A 19,833-nucleotide genomic window follows, 5' to 3' on the forward strand; every position below is an offset into this window, starting at 1 on the left:
GCCCAGCACAGTGGCTGGCACACAGTAGGTGCATCCTTTCTTACTTCTTCTTCCCCTGATTAAGGAGAACACTCTACACCAAGACACATACCTCTTCTGAACGGTATAAACCGTTGCTACTGAAAGTGTCTGGACCAGCAGCAGCAGGATCACCCGGGAGCTTATTAGAACTGCACAACCTTGGGTCCTCCGGGGCCTATTGCATTAGCATCTGCCTGTAACAAGGCCTTCAGTGATTTGTTTGCACACTGAAGTGTGAGAAGCACTGGTGTGAACTCACCAGGTAGGGATGGAACCAGAGATGGAGGTCTTATTAACTTCATGCTAGTAACTCCCTGAGCTGATGGGCCCATGAGGAATAAATTTGGTCTAAAGCCTGGTCATTTGGAAATGAGCTAAATATACTTTACTCAGTCAGCTTGTGTAACAGAGCTCTCCAGTGGCATGTGGGTCTTTTTCAGCAGTGACAATAGTTTATTTTTTAAATATACTCCACAAATGTTGTTCTGGTGTGGATCTTAATGTGGAGAAAATCAGACACCTTTTCAGTAAGCATTTCTTTTGTTTCTGTGATCATGTTCATGTTAGTTTATTGTATTTGTATTAGTTTATCTGTGGGACTGTCCCTTAATATTTCCCAAAGCAAGAAGACATTTGCGAATGTTTTCAAGATGCATTGTACAAGATACTGTTTTGAATTGGATCTATGGAGGAGATGTTTGGTGGCCTTGGAAAGCCCTGGAGAGTAATAGTGTGGTTCTAAGAAGAGTTGGCCTGAACCAGTTCATTCCTGGGTTGTTTGCTAAGATTGTCTGCTGAAGGTGGGTACATGGAAAACAAGATGGTAAGCCAAGGAGCATGAAGGGAGGCATGCTGCTGGACCACTTCCAGCTCCCAAATGACTGGATCTTGGCCATCCTGCTTTTCCTGCTAACTTAGAACTGAACTGCTTATTCTAGAAAATGAGAGGCACTGGGGCCATACAGGAAAGGGATATCATTGGACCCAAGTCCTAGACTTTCAGTAGTTTGTTTGCAGGACCAGGGTCCCACCCCTTTTCCAATTGAAATGTAGGCAAGGTGGTGGCAAGCCCATGGCCTAGGCTGTGGGAACTCATAGAACAACCATAGTGATGATCACTGCCTTGGATCGCAGCCTACTCTGAATGTGCGCACCTGTGCTAACTACTTTCAGGTGTGTTGTCTTGTTTCATAGACTCATTACATTTTTATGATGAAGTGAAACCCGTGAATTGGCTCCTCCAGACTTCTCATTTTAATGACAAAAAAGTGGGTCTCCTGAGAGGAGCTGGGATTTTCCAAGATCTCATAGTTTGTTCCTCACTTTTTGTCCATAGGAGAATCATAGAAGAACCAGATAATCTTGTCTCTTATAGAAGGAATACCCTTACCCTTCCACATTCCCATGGTGGTGGTGTGTTTGCTTTTTTATCAGTCTTAACCCATGGGAGGCTGCACACCTTACATAAGAGGCTACCTGTTCTGTTTGCCAAACGGCAGCCCAGACCCATCACTCAGCATGTCCTTGGCAAGAAGCACAACCTCAGGCTGACACTGTTTCCATGTCCGTGAGAAATGATGTGTATAAACGATGGCCAGTAAGATGCTCATCTGTTGGGAAGACAACAGAGGGCAGGGCTGAGAGCGTGGCTTCCCTGCTGATTGCCTGTGTTCAGATCCCAGCTCAGCCGTGTGTAAGCTCTTGGTTCTTGGGGTAACTACTTGTTTTCCTCTCTGAAAAATGGGAGTAGAAATAATGAATACTTTTAATAGGATTATTTTGAGGATAAATGTATTTATTTATGTAGAGAACTTGGCACGGCACCTGGCACAGAGTGAGCACTTAATGAATTTTGACTGTAAATAGTTATTACTGTTCCACTAGATTCAAATTTCTTATCTTTGGCTTTAGCCGGATGAGTGAGGAGATTTGTACCAACGTCATGTATTCTCCTCTTCCCTGCAAATTCCTCCACCTGAGTCCTATTGAGATGCTCCCCATTATAAGGAGTCCTGTGAATCAAAGTGGTATGTTTACTGTAAAGAATGTGGAGGATGCTGTTCACTGCATTGTATTGTTATCTTCATGAGGAAGCCAGGAGACATTTATTTTGGCTCTCTGTTTTAGAAAGGTGTTCTCCTCATGACGACCTGTTTGCCTCTGATCTTAAGGACACTTTGAAGCATACCGAGCAGGGGTCTGCAAACTTCTTTGATAACAGGCAAGATAGTAAATATTTTCAGCTTTGCAGGGCAGAGTCTCTGTCACAGCTACTCAACTCTTCTGTGGTAGCAGCCACAGACAGTGTGTAAGTGATTGGACGTGGCTGTGTTCCAGTACAACTTCATTTACAAAAACAGGGCTCAGGCCAACCCCTGATAGAGATATTCATGGTTTTTGTGTTTCTCTCTCAAATGCTAACTACCAGAAAAGCTTAGAGTCAAATCTGAATCATGCTTCTAGCAAATATGTACCTACACATTTAGCATACTAATATCACTCTTGCTTACCAGTTTTTACCCTGTTTTCTCACATTTATATTCCATTTGTCATAATTATAGCTCCTCTCTTGACTGTATCTTCTTTCACTGTGTTTTTTGTTGTTGTTGTTGTTTTTGGGAATGGGATAGGACTGTAAGTAAATAAATCAATTATATCTTGCTAGCTTAGAAACCAGGACTTGAGAAACCACTTCTGACTCAAAGTTCAATCTATGTGGTTAAATAGGGAAGCAGACCATAAGATGTATGCCCAGTGGTGCACGTTGCTGACTCGCAAGCTATGTGCAGGCTTTAGCATTTAGTGTGGTGATGTGTGCCCTCTAACCTGAGATGCTGAGAGAGGGGCAGAGAAGACTTCTTGTAGCCACAAAGTTTCATTCCTTCCTCTCTCATTGTTGTAGCATTTCTTTTAAGTGAAAACAGCCTTTTTGGTTTGCTAGCCTATCTCTGGCAGGAAGACAAATTATTTTTTTACAGTATCAGACACGCGGTTTCCTGTCTATGTTTAACTTGCTAGCAGAACATCTCAGCCAGCTGGTTCCCTCTGGACCCATTGTGTCCTTAATGTCGTTGCTTTACACCATCCAGCAAACCCACTCTGTGTATTGATCACATGCTTTGAGCATTTTGTTGACTTCCGTTGCTTTCCGAGTAAGGGAAGTCTTAGAAATGCTGCCCTCTTTCTCCCAAATCTCATTTTGTGTTTGTTCAGCTCCAACACCAGGGAGCTGGCTTCTTGGGGAAATGATTAGTTCTTGCATGTAAGAAATGAAAAGAGTAAATGGTGTTTTGGTAGCTCTGGGGGATTTTAGGTATGCTGCCTTGGAACTGTGCACTCACGCCTCAAAATAGCTGGCTTTCCAGCTGTGCATTTTTGTTTCAAAAGAAACAAACCAGATTTACTTTCTGGTCTAAATGCAGAAGAAAAAATAAGTGTGGAAATATGGTTGAGAAAAGTTGTTAGAAGAGGAAGAAAATTATGGATTAAAGTTGCTAGTCTCATTCCTGAGAAGAGAACTCAGTTATTTGAGGTGATGACTCAGAGCTGAAGCAGCCTTTGGTTGTGAACCAGCTTTGGTTAGAAAGCACACTTGGAATTCATCAATATGGCCCTATGTCTGGCCAAGGAAATAATAAAGATTTTGCATGCTAGAGGACACTGTGACTCAGTTGAAGGAAGCTTAGATGTATTTGAACTGAATTAAGGCAAAAGCAACTCGCTTTTCAAGATTTTTTTTTTTCCTAAGTAGCAAAGTAAACAAAGCTGCACTGAGGTCAGATGTGCTTTCTGGTTGTGAATATTTGTACTCTAGAACCTCATTCTGGTATGAATCAGCAGAGTGGAATCCAGTATGGACACAGGCTGTCTCAAATTCCATCCACTGGATATGAGTGGCCAAGAAAGCAGTCGGACCCATACTGCTGGTGCTGTAGCAAGGTTCTGGTGGTTCCTCTGCAGCCTCAGGTCTCTCCCACTGCAGCCTCCATGTGTTCCATAAACTCCACACCCATGAGTAATGGCAAGAAGGGTCCATTGAGACCTTTTGCTGCTTTGCGAGTGTCTCAGTGTCCCACCAGGGGAAAAAAAAGGCTCAGGGAGGTGGCTAACCACTGTGAAATTGACTTTTATTTCCACCCACGTATACTCCAGAGGCTGTATTCATCACCATTTGGACATCTGGATGACTTGCCTTTGGAAAGTCCTTTTGTATTCTAAATCGCTCCTGCATGTTACCTGTTGTGGAAAATATCAATTTTGCCATTACAAATTATGCTTTTTTTAAAAAACATGTTAACTTTTAGAGAAATAATTTATATTTGCTTATCTACTTTTAAAAATATACATATATATGCCTTTTGTTGCCTAATTAGAGGATATAGTTGGTTCCAATGTCAAGAACAATTTCTCTGAAATGTAGTCATTAAAATTATTTCCATGTCTTTCATTTTCCAGGCCCCATCCTATTCAAAATACCTGTTTCTTCCACCAGGCTGATGTAGTCATGCTTAGGCTTGGCTGCACATTGGAAACACCTGAGGAGCTTTAAAAACTACTCATTAACTGGGTCTTACTCCTGCAGTTTCTGACTTAATTGGTCTGGGGCCTGGTATCAGGAATTATTTTTTAATTCTTCAAGATATTTTAATATGCAGCCCACATTGGGAACCACTGGACTCAAGACAGTTTGTTCTGCCAAATCTTTTTATATTTTTCGTCACGTTCCCCCTGTAGCCTGGAAAGGGACGGTAACAATTAAAGAATGGCAGCTACCACAGGAAGGAGCCAAAATTATGCCTTCGAAGGTTAGAGGAGGAGAAAAACCAACACCTGTTTTACCCCGTCCTTGGAGGAATAGCAAGACACTTTTAGAGGGGATATTATTTTGTTTTCTACAACAATTTACAAGCAATTGCTTTGGAACAAGGTCAACGGCTTCATTGGGAATAGGCATCTTAGCTTTTAAAACTGATTAAATTATACGTTAAAGGAAAGCACATTTTAAACCTTAATGTGTCCAAAAGGTTGGATGGCAAGGTTTGGGTGCTACTGCCTTGGCAGAGACAAGGCAGGGACCAGGGAGGCTGTGTGCGTGATTTTAGGAGGTGAGAAACTCAGGTGGGAAGGAATTGCAGAAGCCTGTGGTTCACCTGGAAAGCCAGGGAGAGAGAGAGGATGTATTCTGGTGACCTAACAGGTATTGTGAATAATGAATATGCTTTTCCAAAGCGATCTGGTCTCCCTGTTGGAGAGCATCCTGAAATAACTTAAGAAATATACCTTGCTTTCAGGTTTCCTGAGAACATGAGGGCCCCTAGACAGAGTACAAGGTGTAATTCAGACAGCCAGCCAGAAAAAGAATTAAAGAATCAGGGCAGGTGTGGGGATCCTAACAAAACCTAAGCTTTTAGTAGTCAGAAAACTGTAATAACACAGAAAAGAAAACGAAAAAAAATCTTGTTCCAAAGAACATATATCAGGTGTGAAACTCTCTTTGTGGGAGGACAGATGTGTCATCATTTCCTGGACAAAGCCTGGTACCTTGTAGGCACCCTCCTAATGTTGGTTGCCCTCCTTTTAAAGTCAGAGCAAGAGAAGTAGCAGGAATCTATATCCTAAGGAGGAACATAAAGGGTGAAAAGCACAGTGGAAGGGATGCCTGAAAGAGCAAAGGCTGAATCAGGGTTTTAATGGCCTGAAATGACCAATTTTCTAAAACTTGACAGGTAGATGTAAAATCAGACATATAGGTTCAAACAATCAATTGCAAAGGAGCACTTGTCAAAACACTGGCTGGGAATCTGCTCATGTGATGAAGACCCCAGGGTTTAGAGGTGAGTTAAGGTCATTTTGAAATCAGGATGATCTGGCTGAAAGAATCAAAACAAAACAGAAAGAACAAACCATCAGGAGCCTTAAACTCCACTTGGTGGAAGAGGAGGTGAGAGTCCTGCTGTAATCTTTGCTACACAAGTTATATTCCAAGTATTATATCTGTGTCTATCAAAACACATGATGAAGAATCTTAAATAGCAAGCGTGGTTTCAGAGAATAGATCACTTTATCCTTAGAAAAAAGGTCCTGGCATTTATTGGGCGCTATATGCTGGGCAGGCTGATTTTAGGGTCTGATAAATATGTCAGACTTTAGAGTCTCATAAATGTATCTCTTGAAAAGTAACCAAAGAAAACATGGCTGTTCAACCTGAAAATGAAATGATTTATGGGTTATGAGTTTAATATCCAGCAGGAGTTTAATAGTTCTCATCCCATAGAAAATGGATTCATTTTGTTACTTTTTGCTTTAGAGAACAGCAGAAGGACCAATAATAGAAGCACACAGAGGCTACATTTGACTTAATGTAAAGAATAATTTTAAACATATCCCAATATTTAGACTTTATCCCAATATATCTGCAGTTAGAAATATTGTGATTTGATTATGGAATGATAACAAAGGAATGATGTCCTTCTACCATAACATTTTCAGGCAGAGGTTTTACCTCTACCTCTCATGGGTATTCTAGAAAGAGATTATCATACTGGATTAGAATACATGCAAGGCTTTTCCATCTGGGAGAGAGATAAGAAGGAAATAATACAAAGGAGACTGTGCCATGGGATAGGAGAGGTGGCGAATAGCTTTGTTCTGAAATATGTGCAGTTGGAATAAAACAACCACATTGATTGGAGAGAAGACTTCTTTCATCATTTGGGGAAAAAATACTCTCAAAATATATCCAGAATGTCAAACAGTGCTATCAATAGCTAGAAGTTAAATTAAATCCTTCATTGCTAGTGAGCTTACTGTCCTTTTGTTGTTTAATTGAAATGACTTTTTATTGTTTGCCTAAATTGGTGTGCTTTTTACTAGGATGATGGATGGGGAAGCATACCTCATTCTACACTCCTCCACCAGTTAATTGACTAGAAAATTATCATGGACCATTTTCTCATTGGCTAGTGCTGAATACACCTGTACCAGAGCTTTGCAAACAATTCCACTAAGAAATTTTTTGTAGGAGGAAAGCATCTCTATGGCAGAGTACCAAAGAACTTAACTTTATTTTTGCTAAACTGTTTAGCAAGAATAAAATTTACCTCTGAAACTTGAATGTGTAAATGAATCACTGAGAGAACTTTTAGATGCAGATTCTGATTCAGTTAGTTGAGGACAGCGCTAAGACTCTGCATTTCCAGTAAGTTCCCAGGGGATGCTGATGGCTGCTGGTCTGCGGGCACACTTAGAATAACGAGGTGACAAGTTATTCTTTATGTAACACGCCAACAAAATTTTTAAAGGTACAGAAAATGATGGCAAGATCTTTGAACTCTGCAATATGAAGCATATATGTGAGTGCTTAGCTTTCACTCTATTTCTGTGTGTGTGTGTGTGTGTATAGAGATACTAAGACACAGATACATTCACATATATACATCTAAATATATATACAGTACAGTCCATATTCAGATTTCTTCAAGGTTATGGGTCTATTGTTTAAATTCAGAATCCAGTCAAGGACAACACATTAAAATTGATTGTTTTGCCTCTACAGTGTGTTTTTTTGGTTTTCATGACATTGACTTTGATTTGAATAGGTCAGACCATTTCAGGTACTTTATAAAGGCACTTTGTAGATTTGTCTGATGATTTGATTAATTCAGATTAAACATTTTTGTAAAGATTCTGGTGTTTTTATTGTAGGAAGTTTTTTTAAAACAGTAATTCTGCAAAAAAGCAAGGTTTGCCATTTGTATTCAGTCATATTAGTAGCAAGACGACTACAGATGCATACTTGGATGATAAAACAAGTTTAAAAGCTCAAGAAAATGATAACTATAAAAGCCAGGAATAGTGATTACTTTTTAGAGGAAGGGAGGGATCTCCGATTGAGTTGGGGAACATGAACAGACTTCTGGGGTGGCCAGCAAAATTATGTTTTCTGACCTGACCAGTGGTTACAAGAGTGTTGATCTTATAGTAATTCACTAAGCCAGACACTTGTTTTATGCACTTTTCTGTATCTGTGTTTTATTTTGGAATGAATTCTTTTTCACAAGAGAGAAATCAGAGTAATTTCTCTAATTTTGAGGGCCATACCGTGCTCTTGGGCTAAGTATATTATTTTAAATACCCTTAGGAGAAAGGAAAGAGGAAGAGAGGGCTAACTTTTTTGCGGGGGTGGGTTGGGAGGGCAGGGGGAGATGTTCTCGTTCTGTTGCCCAGGCTAAAATGCAGTGGCACCATTATAGCTCACTGCAGTCTTGAACTTCTGGGCTCGTGATCCTCCTGCCTCAGCCTTTTAAGTAGCTCAGATTACATGCCCACACCACCACATCCAGCTAATTTTTTTTTTTTTTTATACAGACAGGGTCTCAATATATTGCCCAGGCTGGTGTCAAATTCCTGGGGCTCAAGTGATCCTCCCACCTCAGCCTCACAAAGTGCTGGGATTACAGGTGTGAGGCACCATATCTGCCCCCTATTTTTTTTTTTAATCATCTGAGTGGCTTCAAAGCTTTTGTTCTTTCCATACCACCAAGCTATCTCCTTAACAATGAACTGTGAGATCCATTTAATAATTCTGAAAATTTCCAGTCACTTCTGTCACTCATAGAGGCCAGACTTAGTTGCAAATAAGGAGCCATTTGCAAATGTCAGAGTCTTGTTACATAAATTTTTTTTTAAGACAAATGTCAAATTCTTTTCTTTTCTGTCTTCCAAAGATAAATGTTAGTATGCCATAAAAAAAAATACAAACTGGCAGAAAACCTCAAGGGGAAATCCTGTGGTATACTTTCCGTTGGAGTGATTGAAAAGTAAACAATTTGTCTTATAACTTGAGTATGCATGTGCGCACACACATGCACACGCGCGTGCGTGCACACACACGTTGCTCTCAGCCTCTTTTATGTCCTTTGTTATGCCGACACCAGTTCCTAAAAGGAACTTAAAACTGAACCTCCCTTATCCACTATTTTAAATAAAAGTCACTTGGTTAAAAAAATAAAAGCATTAAATTAAGGCCAACTTGGTAAATAAAATCCTATGTGGATCAGTTAATGTGTCTTGATAAAAAGCAAATCAACATAGCTGAATTTGGGAGATAGGCTCCTACTTTAATATTTGAAGTAGTTTGGCAATTCCTCCACTCGGTAAAGGAGTTTAGGGCAAACATTTAGTGGGATACTAATTTATCCGAGCAATAGAAAGGGACATGGATGACAGTTTTTCGCACACCTTGGTGTATTAGTGCACTAATGAGCCTCAGATGCCAAGAGAGATTCTTGTGAAGTTGGCAGTGAAGCTCTAGCCGCAAGGATGTTCACATGCCAGCATGTTCACCTAAAGCGAGAGTATATATGCAACTGGCTGAGATCCAAAGAAGGAAACTGTGCTAAAGAGAGATAGCTGAGGGGAAGGAAGAACTTCCTGTCTCAAGTCATGTTAATTATAACATTAAAAGGACAGCATTCATTTATTGAGTACTTACTAGGAACAACTTTTACTTAACAAGAATACTTATTTACTAAGTAGACAAAAATGTTGTAGAAGCAACCAAGGTTCAGTATCCTCCTCTGTAAAACGGGGGTAAGAGAATCTAACTCATACATAGGGTTATTGGAGAAATAAAGTAGATCATGTTTACGAAATAAATTGTCCGGTGCCTAACCCAACAAAGCACATCGTATATGAGTTATCTTTCTTATTGTTACAAGATTTCAAAGGAGGGCTTCTCCTCATTCTCCACTGCGGAGCTCCCTTCCCACTCCACAGAAGCTCCGACAGCATCCACAGTTGTCCATGTGCAGCACAACAAATCAAGCCAGGCAGATCTCCCATTGGCACTAGTTACCAACTTCCTAGATAAACCCATCAATCTCAAAATTCCTGCTCTAGCAAGTCCTGGAAAAGAGACTAGAGCCCAAATGCCTTCACTCTGCCAAGGGAGCTTCCCTTTTTGTGTGTCTGTGCCATGGACTTCTTGAAGTAGGGAAGCCTGTGGACCCCTTCTCACTGTGATGTTTTTTAAATGCATAAAATAGAACATGGAGTATTTCAAAGAAAACCAATTACATTGAAATACAATGACCAAATATTTTAAAAATGAATTTGTGTTATAGTAATATATGTTTCTATAATAATGCTTTAAATAACAATAGCAGCAGATCTAAACAATTGAAATGTCTAAATGGTGAGTGTAAGTCACATGCTGAGACGTCTGCAACAACAAACTCATAGGTACAGCTGATACTAGGAAATATTAATTTTTAATTAAAGGTTAGAGAAAATAAAAAAGATGCAATTTTTGCCCATTCAAATTCACAGACCCACTGAACTCTATTTATGGAACCCAGGCTAAAAATGTTTACTATTATAGCCTCATTTTTTTATGGGCCTTGGATAAATTCCACCATTATTTTTAATGCCCTTCAGAGCTATATCTAGTTCAATGTTATTACTATTCATGGAAGGTCCCAATAGCGCAACAATTATGTTTTGAGCTGTGCTAAGATCTAGGCCATGAGAATAGGCTCTGAGAAAAGAAAAATATTTGGGGGTTCTCCTTCACATAAAACTTTTTATTTCCTGGCAGGAAAAAGATGCATATTTACAGAGACACTACTAAACTGTGGTTCTTAGTTCAGAACAAAGGAATATAATCCCCATACCCAAAATATACTCCTTTAGACACATTATACAAGAATTGCCAATGTCAGTCGGTGGATGGCTGTAAAATCACTTAGTCCAGGCTACACTAAAGAAAAACACTTTATCAAATTGGGAGCTTATATAAAGTCATTCTTCCCCTCCCCCCCCAACCCACACCCCCCACCCCCGCCCGCACAAACACAGGGTCTTGCTCTGTTACCCAGGCTGGAATGCAGTGGCAGGATCATAGTGTGCTGCAGCCTTGAACTCCTGCCTCAAGTAAAGTAATCCTCCTGCCTCAGCCACCCTAATAGCTGGGACTACAGGAAGCACCACAGTGTCTGGCTAATTTTTTTTTTTTTTTTTAAGTTTGTGTAGAGACAGTCTCACTATGTTGCCCAGGCTAGTCTCAAACTCCTAGGCTCAAGTGATCCTCCCGCCAAAGTGCTAGGATTTCAGGTGTGAGCCACCACACCCAGCCTAAGGTCATTGTCATTCTTAGTTGGCTCTCACCAATATGAAATTTAGAGATCAGGTATGGGGTTGAGATCAGAAGTCTCTCCAATCAGGCAATGCTCATTGTAAATACCAGCTTTGCTGTTGCCTAAATTTATCATCTTGGAAAATTACTTAAACTGTCTGATCTTTAGCTTCCCTATCTGTAAAATGGGGTTTATAATAATAGCAGTTTCTACCTCATAGGGTTTTTCTATCAATTAAATTTAAATATTCTATAAAATCCTTAGCACACAGCCAGGAACTTAGTAAGTGTTCAGTTTATGAGTTTCTCTGTAACTGGCGGCTGATGAAAAGCATTTCCTGTTGGTCTTTGACTAAAGGAGATGCTGGCTTGTACCTACACCAACAGCTGTTGGGTTTTCTAGTAGCAACCCAAGGGTTAATACTGCCAGAGGGTGTGGGTGGCTCCTGTTTAGATAAAGCCACATCCCAAAGCTTCCTTCCAGCCCTGGTTGCTATTGTTAGAGTTTTTCACCACCTCTTTGAAGTTTCAAGATTGACAGATGTTATTCAAGAATTCCTCCCCCTCAAATTTTTTAAGTGTAAGTCTTCTAAAGAAATAACAGGAAATTTTAGGAGAAAGTAAAACTTTGGTTTCTGACATTGAACTGGGGATTTCTAGAATCTTCTTCAGTCAGTGCCACACATAAGGGGATTTCTGTTTTTGTGTTTCCTTTAGGCTAAAAAGGAATTGAAATTAGCAAATACGACTGTTTTTATAGATATTTAGGAATTGTAAAATAAAATTATCCATGATGAATCAACATTTCTTCTGGATGTTTTAGTGAATTAAGGACAAAGCTAAGTAATTATGCAGTTAATATTTAAATTTTTTCAAATTGTATTTCTCGTATGTGAAAAAAAATTGACTACATATTCACATTTGGCCAAAGTGAAGTCTCTCCAGATTCTGCCAATGAGGTTATTAAAATAACACCTCTAGAACAGGGGTCAGCAAAGTTTTTCTGTGAAGGGCCAGATAGTAAATATTTTAGGCTTTCTGGGCCAGATAAGATCTCTGTTGCATGAACCTCTTAGTTTTATTGTTTTTTAAACAACTCTTTAAAAATGGGGATGGAAATCATTCTTAGGTCATAGGACTATACAAAAGCAGGCCATGGACTTCTGAGCCATAGTTTGTCAAACCTTGCTGTAAAATATAAAAAATTTGAGAAGTATCATTCCACGTAAGTAATCATTCAGCTTCTAAAACAAACGTTTGTTGAATACCATAAATTGCCCCATTCTGCCCCAGGTGCTGTGTATATCATGATGATCAAAACAGACCTGGCCACTACCCTGCTTTGTCAGGAGAGAAGCAATCAGATAATCAAGTGGATTTCTGATTATAAGATGTTCCGTGTAGTTACAGACACAGAGACTGGAGACAAGTGGGTACTTCAAACAAACACATTCATTGAATACCACATATAATAGAGGTGGAGTTTCAGGCAGGGAGCATTGTGGAAGTGGTAAGCCTAAGTGGAAATGCCAACTGCTGGATCGGCTGTTGTGTTTGAATTTGTGTTGTGTTCATCTGCCCCCTTAATTTTGTTTGCTGGACAACAGGGACAGTCCATACATCTCCACAAGAGCATCTTTTTTTTCTTTTGCATTCAATCATTCTGTAATTGCTTTGTCCCACCCCATTTCTGCCCTACTCTTGCCTGTTCTTTGTCCCAATCCAAGCCTCCCAGTGTAAGAATTTATGTTTTTAAGGATCAATCACCAAATTTTCTCACTTCCCCGATACTTTTAAAATGCATTCATATATCTTTCCAAAAAATGGTGATTTTTTTTCCCTCTTGGTTGCTGGAACTCTGATATCTTGGGGTTACTTCTCTGGTTACTAGACCCAAGATTTTCATCTAGAATATATAGTCAGTGGAAGTTGGCATTTCCACTCAGACTTACCTTAAGAACAAGTAATCATATTACACATAAACCTTAAAAATGGATATGTACTAGCTTCATTTCTCACTGTTTCGTTAGATGAAAGTTTCAGATGCTGGGCCAAGCGCAGTGGCTCACGCCTGTAATCCCAGCACTTTTGGAGGCCAAGGTGGGCAGATCACAAGGTCAGGAGTTCAAGACCAGCCTGGCCAACATGGTGAAACCCCGTCTCCACTAAAAATACAAAAAAAAAAAAAAAAAAAAAAGCCGGGCATAGAGGCTAAGGCAGGAGAATGGCTTGAACCCAGGAGGCAAGGTTGCAGTGAGCAGAGATCGTGCCATTGCACTGCTGCCTGGGTGACAGAGCAAGACTCCATCTCGAGAAAAAAAAAAGAAAGTATCAGATGCTGAAGTAGCTATGTAGACTGGGGTATATAACCTGGGGTTCATCATCATGAGCCAGGAAAATTTAGGATATGAACACACATGAGGAGTTTAGGAGTGGAGGTTTAATAGGCAGAAGAGAAGAGAAAGAGAAACAATTCTCTCTGTAGAGAAAGGAGTCTCCAAGCGGAAAGGACGGGCCAGTGGTGAATGTGCTGGATTTTATAGTCCCGTTTGAAGAGGCGGTGTCTGATTTACATAGGGCTCACAGATTGGTTCAATCAGGTATGACGTTTACACAGTGCATGGGGAAGACTGATCACCCCACCCTAATCTTATTATGCAAATGGGCTTTCCAGTTGATCAGCACCATCTGGTCTGTTCTTTATTGTACACATGGCTGACAAAGAGAAGGGAAGATGGAGCTGCCATCTTGAACATGTCCTTAGTTCCTGCTGGCATTCACCCGTGCAAGCTCCCAGCTTGCCTGTCTATGTCTGAAGCTCAACTTTACAGGCTGCTCTTTGTTAGAAAATGATTTGGGGCTGCTTTTCATTAAAAAGAAACACCTTACCGAGGACTTCCATACCCTTACTATCTGCCCAAGTAATTTCTTCTTAACTCCTTTATCAGTATCATTTAGGTAATGGGTTCCCCTTGAGAGAATTTGGTTATATCCTCATTCTACCTGGACTATATTCTCATCACTTTTTTTTTTCTCTTCAAACACCTACTGTAGGTGAAAACTGACAAATGAATAATCAAAAGATACTTTTCTGACACGGAGTTTGGTTCCATACCACCTACCCATTTTTTTCCTTTCTATTCCGCAGGTGCAGAGTGGTCAGTATGGGATAATTGCTCTTCCTTAAGTAGATCATATATTCTTTCTCCTTAACACAGCACTCTTTCCACTCGTCACTGACTTTTCCCATTCTTCAGAGACCAACTTAAAGGCAGTTTTTTGCTACTGTGCCTTCCACGTTTCTCTAAGCTTTTCCACATTCCACTAATATATAGATTACATTGTATGTTTAGCCCCTATCCCAGATGCCATATATTGCTTACTTGTATATGTGCCCTAAGTCCTCTACTGGGTACTCTCTGAGGGCAGTGCCATGCCCAACATAGACACTCAGTAGTGATATATTTAATGAATGATTCTAGGATCTGAGCACGAGGCCTGCTCATTAATGGGTACTTTGGAGGGCAGATGGATGACACATAAAGCAATAGAATTCTGCATGTTTGCCCAATGAAAGCAGCCCAGCACAAGCTCCCAGTGAACTAGAGCTGCCTTTTGCTCTCTCCTGTCCACTGTCTGTTTCTATTCATGTCCTTCTTCCAAAGAGGAAAACTGTTTGCCAGCACGTGAAACAAAGTTTGAGGCACAAGATATTATAGTTAGATATCTGGTGCTAAGGACTCTCCTTGTCAGCCCACAGGGGCCTGCTTCAGAATTCCAAGTCAAAAAACTGCAGCATTTCCATTTTTAACTTGTTTTACCTTTGCGGCAATGTTTCCATTGTTGCTATTAAATATTTCAGTTCCATGAAACTACAATTCGTATGCACACTGAAAAGAGGAATGTTGGGTGGATGTAAGATAACTGTCCAAAGAGATCCTTTCCATGGACTCCTCTCCCTGTCACCCATGGGCCCAGGTGATCAGAGCAGAACAGAACAGATCAGAGCAGAACAAGTTGGAGTTTGAAAAAGAGCAAAGATTTTGGTGCAAACTGTGGCACACTCTGTGTTTTTACCAGGTATCATGCATGCAGATTTTTTGAAGGCAGAAGCTGTGTCATTTTTTTCCATGTTCCCAATGTCCTGAGCTTAGATAACACTCAGTAAATGGTTTGTCTTTTTATTTGGCAATATTGAGGACCTGCTGTGTGCTAAGTGCAGTTTACAGTAGTGAAGAAGACATGGTCCCTTTGGTCCCTTCCAGCATGGAGTTCCCTGTCCGTGGGGCATGGCAAGAGTAGGGAAAGACAGATGTGAAATCAAGAGGTAGAGTCATAGTTCATTTAGTTTAAGTTGTACTGAATTGTTACCTAGGAAAAGTATAAGGTGCTATGAAAATGTATAAAATAAGACAGTTTTCCAAGTTTTTCTAGGCCTCTCTTAAGGAGTGACATTTAAGCTGAAGTTTGAAGGAAGAGTAGGAGATTACGAACAGATGACCAGAGGCAGGGAAGACTGAACGACCATGCACTTGCATCCCTGAAATAAAAATTAACAACATCGTATCTACAAAAACTATGCAGATGCTAAAATCTATAGATGCTCAGGCATGAACCCACTTCCTGACAGTACTTACCTACCACATCCAACTCCTCCTGTCCTTGTTTTGTTTCCCCATCAGAATATAACACCAGCAATCCTGACTTGTTGCTAGTCATATTTCAAGTGACAGGCATCAGCCTCCTGCCACCACTGGGAGTTGCCATATCTGTCATCATCATCTTCTACTGCTACCGCGTTAACCGGCAGCAGAAGCTGAGTTCAACCTGGGAAACCGGCAAGACGCGGAAGCTCATGGAGTTCAGCGAGCACTGTGCCATCATCCTGGAAGATGACCGCTCTGACATCAGCTCCACGTGCGCCAACAACATCAACCACAACACAGAGCTGCTGCCCATTGAGCTGGACACCCTGGTAGGGAAAGGTCGCTTTGCTGAGGTCTATAAGGCCAAGCTGAAGCAGAACACTTCAGAGCAGTTTGAGACAGTGGCAGTCAAGATCTTTCCCTATGAGGAGTATGCCTCTTGGAAGACAGAGAAGGACATCTTCTCAGACATCAATCTGAAGCATGAGAACATACTCCAGTTCCTGACGGCTGAGGAGCGGAAGACGGAGTTGGGGAAACAGTACTGGCTGATCACCGCCTTCCACGCCAAGGGCAACCTACAGGAGTACCTGACGCGGCATGTCATCAGCTGGGAGGACCTGCGCAAGCTGGGCAGCTCCCTCGCCCGGGGGATTGCTCACCTCCACAGTGATCACACTCCATGTGGGAGGCCCAAGATGCCCATCGTGCACAGGGACCTCAAGAGCTCCAATATCCTCGTGAAGAACGACCTAACCTGCTGCCTGTGTGACTTTGGGCTTTCCCTGCGTCTGGACCCTACTCTGTCTGTGGATGACCTGGCTAACAGTGGGCAGGTAAGTTAGAGCTAGTGCTAGATCCCCTTTACCTTGAGCCTGGCCTCACCCTACCTCTTGATCCATATCTCCTGGCTCTTATCTCAAACAGCCCTGTACTCTGGACACTGGTCTAGGGAATCTAGCCAAAGTATGGAGTCTTCCTTGAGCATACTCTGCTCTGTCCTGCCTGAGCATTTTTGCTAATGGACAGCATTTCTCCTCCTATCTTCAAATCCTTCCCAGTTCAGCACATTTTTTCCTCCTGGATCAATCCTCATTTCTCTTCCAGCAAATGTTTTTTCTTTGTTTCAAGCACTGTTAGTACTTTACCTCTATTTTTTCCCTCTTATGGTTGTACTCAGTCCTTTCTGCTCTATACTAGCTGTAGTTGTGTTGGTTTCTTTGTATTATTCTCTGTATTAAAAGCATCGTGGAAGGCAATCTCCCTGAAGTCCAAATCTACATCCACATGGTCACCCAAGATATCTAGCACAATGCCTTGAACATTGAAAGTAAAATAAGTACTTGTCGACTGAGTGAGCGCTTCCACTCTTGAAGCACTCTCACAGATTAAAATGGAAATGTTTTTGGCTAAGAAACTATTGGAAGGTGATTGGAAATCACCACAACATCCCTTATAAATGATGAGCCCAGTGTTTTCACACAGTGGAGTCCGTGGAGAGCAGCACTGTCTTCTTTAGCCAGGTGGCAGGACACACTTTGAAGCACTCGGTTACTGCTCAGTCAGCCCTGTGTCCATGGCAGCGCACACAGTGTTGAGGTAAACATCGAAATATGGACAGACTAATGTGCCAGAGTAATGAGCCATGCAATGACCTCTTGAGAAGAAAAAATTCTCTAATACATGCCAATAAGAAACATTCCTTGGAATGATAATATCAACTCACTTGGCTCCCCTAGATCCTTGGGAAGGTAGGACTTTATTGTTATTTAGTCAGTTTATACATACTACAATACTAAATATTTAAGTGAGCCATTCTCTGGAATATTTTTTTCCTTTTTCATATGGATCCGACGTTTGCATATTATCAGTCATAGAGATTAGCACAGGCCTAAAAGTCAAAATAAAACTACATGGCCCACAAGTTAAAATTATAAAGTGATCCAGATTTGGTCTTTTACTGTGAAAATGCTTTTATACAATTTAATTTAGTAGGGATGTTATGCAATTGTACTATATCCTTTGCACACTGGAATGTGCCATGGGATAAACAAAGATTAAGACTCAGTCCTGAAGTGATCAAAACTGATAGCAATTATTATTTTTACCATAAGTCTTGGAGTTTCAGGAATAAAAAAAAAATTCAATTTTGGAAAGCAAAAATAAACATTTAAAATATCACAAATATTGTCTCTCAGGTTATCTGTAAGGATGTTATTGAAAAATGTGATGACATAAGTCATGGGGTTAGATAAGGCAGCTCTGGGGTTTGGCACTTCCTTATTTTGGCATGCTTTGTTTATAGTCTTTAGAGGGTTTTCAGGGAGAGAACATCTATTTCAAAAAATAACCATCTATCTGTACCTTTCTGTGCATTTCTCATTCTTTAAAACAGCACTTTGATTTTTTAAAAAAATCCTCTGCACGTGTCAGGGGCCACCATCAGCTATATTGTGAAAATAAAAAGGCAGCTGGAATTAAATGATGGGCCTCACTGTCTGTTTTTGCTATAGGTGGGAACTGCAAGATACATGGCTCCAGAAGTCCTAGAATCCAGGATGAATTTGGAGAATGTTGAGTCCTTCAAGCAGACCGATGTCTACTCCATGGCTCTGGTGCTCTGGGAAATGACATCTCGCTGTAATGCAGTGGGAGGTAGGTGTGGACCAGCATCATTGTATAGTGGTAAACTTGTCTTCAAAATAAGATCATGTGTTGCTTCGAGCATTATTCCAGGGGTTACAAAGCAGTTATTAGAGCTAGTTGAGATCTGATATTATACAACCATCCCAGAACTATTTGGGGTTATGCTAAACAGCCTAGGTTTTTAAACTGAAAGCCGCATTTGGAGCATAAAGCTTTGTATCTCCTTTTATAAACCTTTGTATAATTACTCTTCTCTTGACACATCTCTTCACGGTTATTTAAATATCTGGCAAGAGACGAATACTAATAAATGTATAAGAATTATCTCTAATGATCATGTGGATAATATTCAGATAAGCATCTGATTTCTTTTACTTTGTGTTTTAAGGTTTTTCAGAATTATGTCTGGGAAAAAGATTTGATTCAAAATTTACTTTTATGGACATGACATTGTTTTATTGGGCAAAAAAAAAAAATCATTGTTTGAGATATTTGTTTAGGTTTTGAAAATTCTAGTGAAGAGGTTATTGAGGAAGGCCGTCTTCTTACTGCTTAAGCCTGCAAGACTGATTAGGAGACCTACTTTTCTCCTGAAAAGCTGGCTTGCTCTTTTTATCCCCAAGTTCAGCCACCTACTGTTTTTTTTTTTCTTTTAGGATCATTTTTCCCTGAACACACTGTCGTAGTCTCTCAGGTGCCCTCTGCTATGTCTTCTCTGCAGTTGTATGCTGAGTCCTTTTCACTGTTAGAGGCTGTTACTACTATTGACCATGAGACTGTAGATAGAAAGGGCAACAAACATCTGGGGTGCCAGGGTGAGGCTATTGTTCTAGGAAGTATTGTCCCTTGTTGTCCAGAAGGCAAGAACAGTTGAGGTCTACATTACTATACCATTTCCTGACTCTCTTCTCAGTACCTTGGAGGGCAGATGCATGACACATAAAGCAATAGAATTCTGGCATGCTTGTCCAATGAAAGCAGCCCAGCGCAAGTTCTCATTGAACTAGAACTGCCTTTTGCTGTCTCCTGTCCACTATGTGTTTCTATTCATGTCCTTCTTTATTTCTTAGGTGAGACAGGGTCTTAGGTCTCACCTGAGAAATCTGTGCACCCAAGTTCATCCTGGTTGGCTGCCAAATGAAGCCAAACTAATTCCACTCCTTTTTTTTTTTGAGACAGTCTCGCTCTGTCACCCAGGCTGGAGTGCAATGGCGCAATCTCGGCTGACTGCAACCTCTGCCTCCCGGGTTCAAGCAATTCTCCTAGCTCAGCCTCTTGAGTAGCTGAGATTACAGACATGCACCACCACGCTCAGCTAATATTTGTATTTTTAGTAGAGACAGGGTTACACCATGTTGATCAGGCTGGTATCGAACTCTTGACCTC

At 40.7% G+C, this 19,833-nt stretch overlaps 1 protein-coding gene across 2 annotated transcripts in view; it reads left to right on the top strand.

Moving 5' to 3' along the window:
• The window catches only part of TGFBR2 (transforming growth factor beta receptor 2), an 87,705-nt gene that overhangs the window by 49,368 nt on the left and 18,504 nt on the right, over window positions 1-19,833 (top strand). For both annotated transcript variants that reach the window (XM_003826141.6, XM_034956015.4), the window contains 2 exons: window positions 15,838-16,637; window positions 18,315-18,456. In XM_003826141.6, coding sequence (XP_003826189.2) covers window positions 15,838-16,637; window positions 18,315-18,456 — 942 coding nt within the window. The remainder of the gene's footprint in view (window positions 1-15,837; window positions 16,638-18,314; window positions 18,457-19,833) is intronic.

This window comes from Pan paniscus, chromosome 2 (assembly GCF_029289425.2).
Source record: "Pan paniscus chromosome 2, NHGRI_mPanPan1-v2.0_pri, whole genome shotgun sequence".
Taxonomy (NCBI): Eukaryota; Metazoa; Chordata; class Mammalia; order Primates; family Hominidae; genus Pan; species Pan paniscus.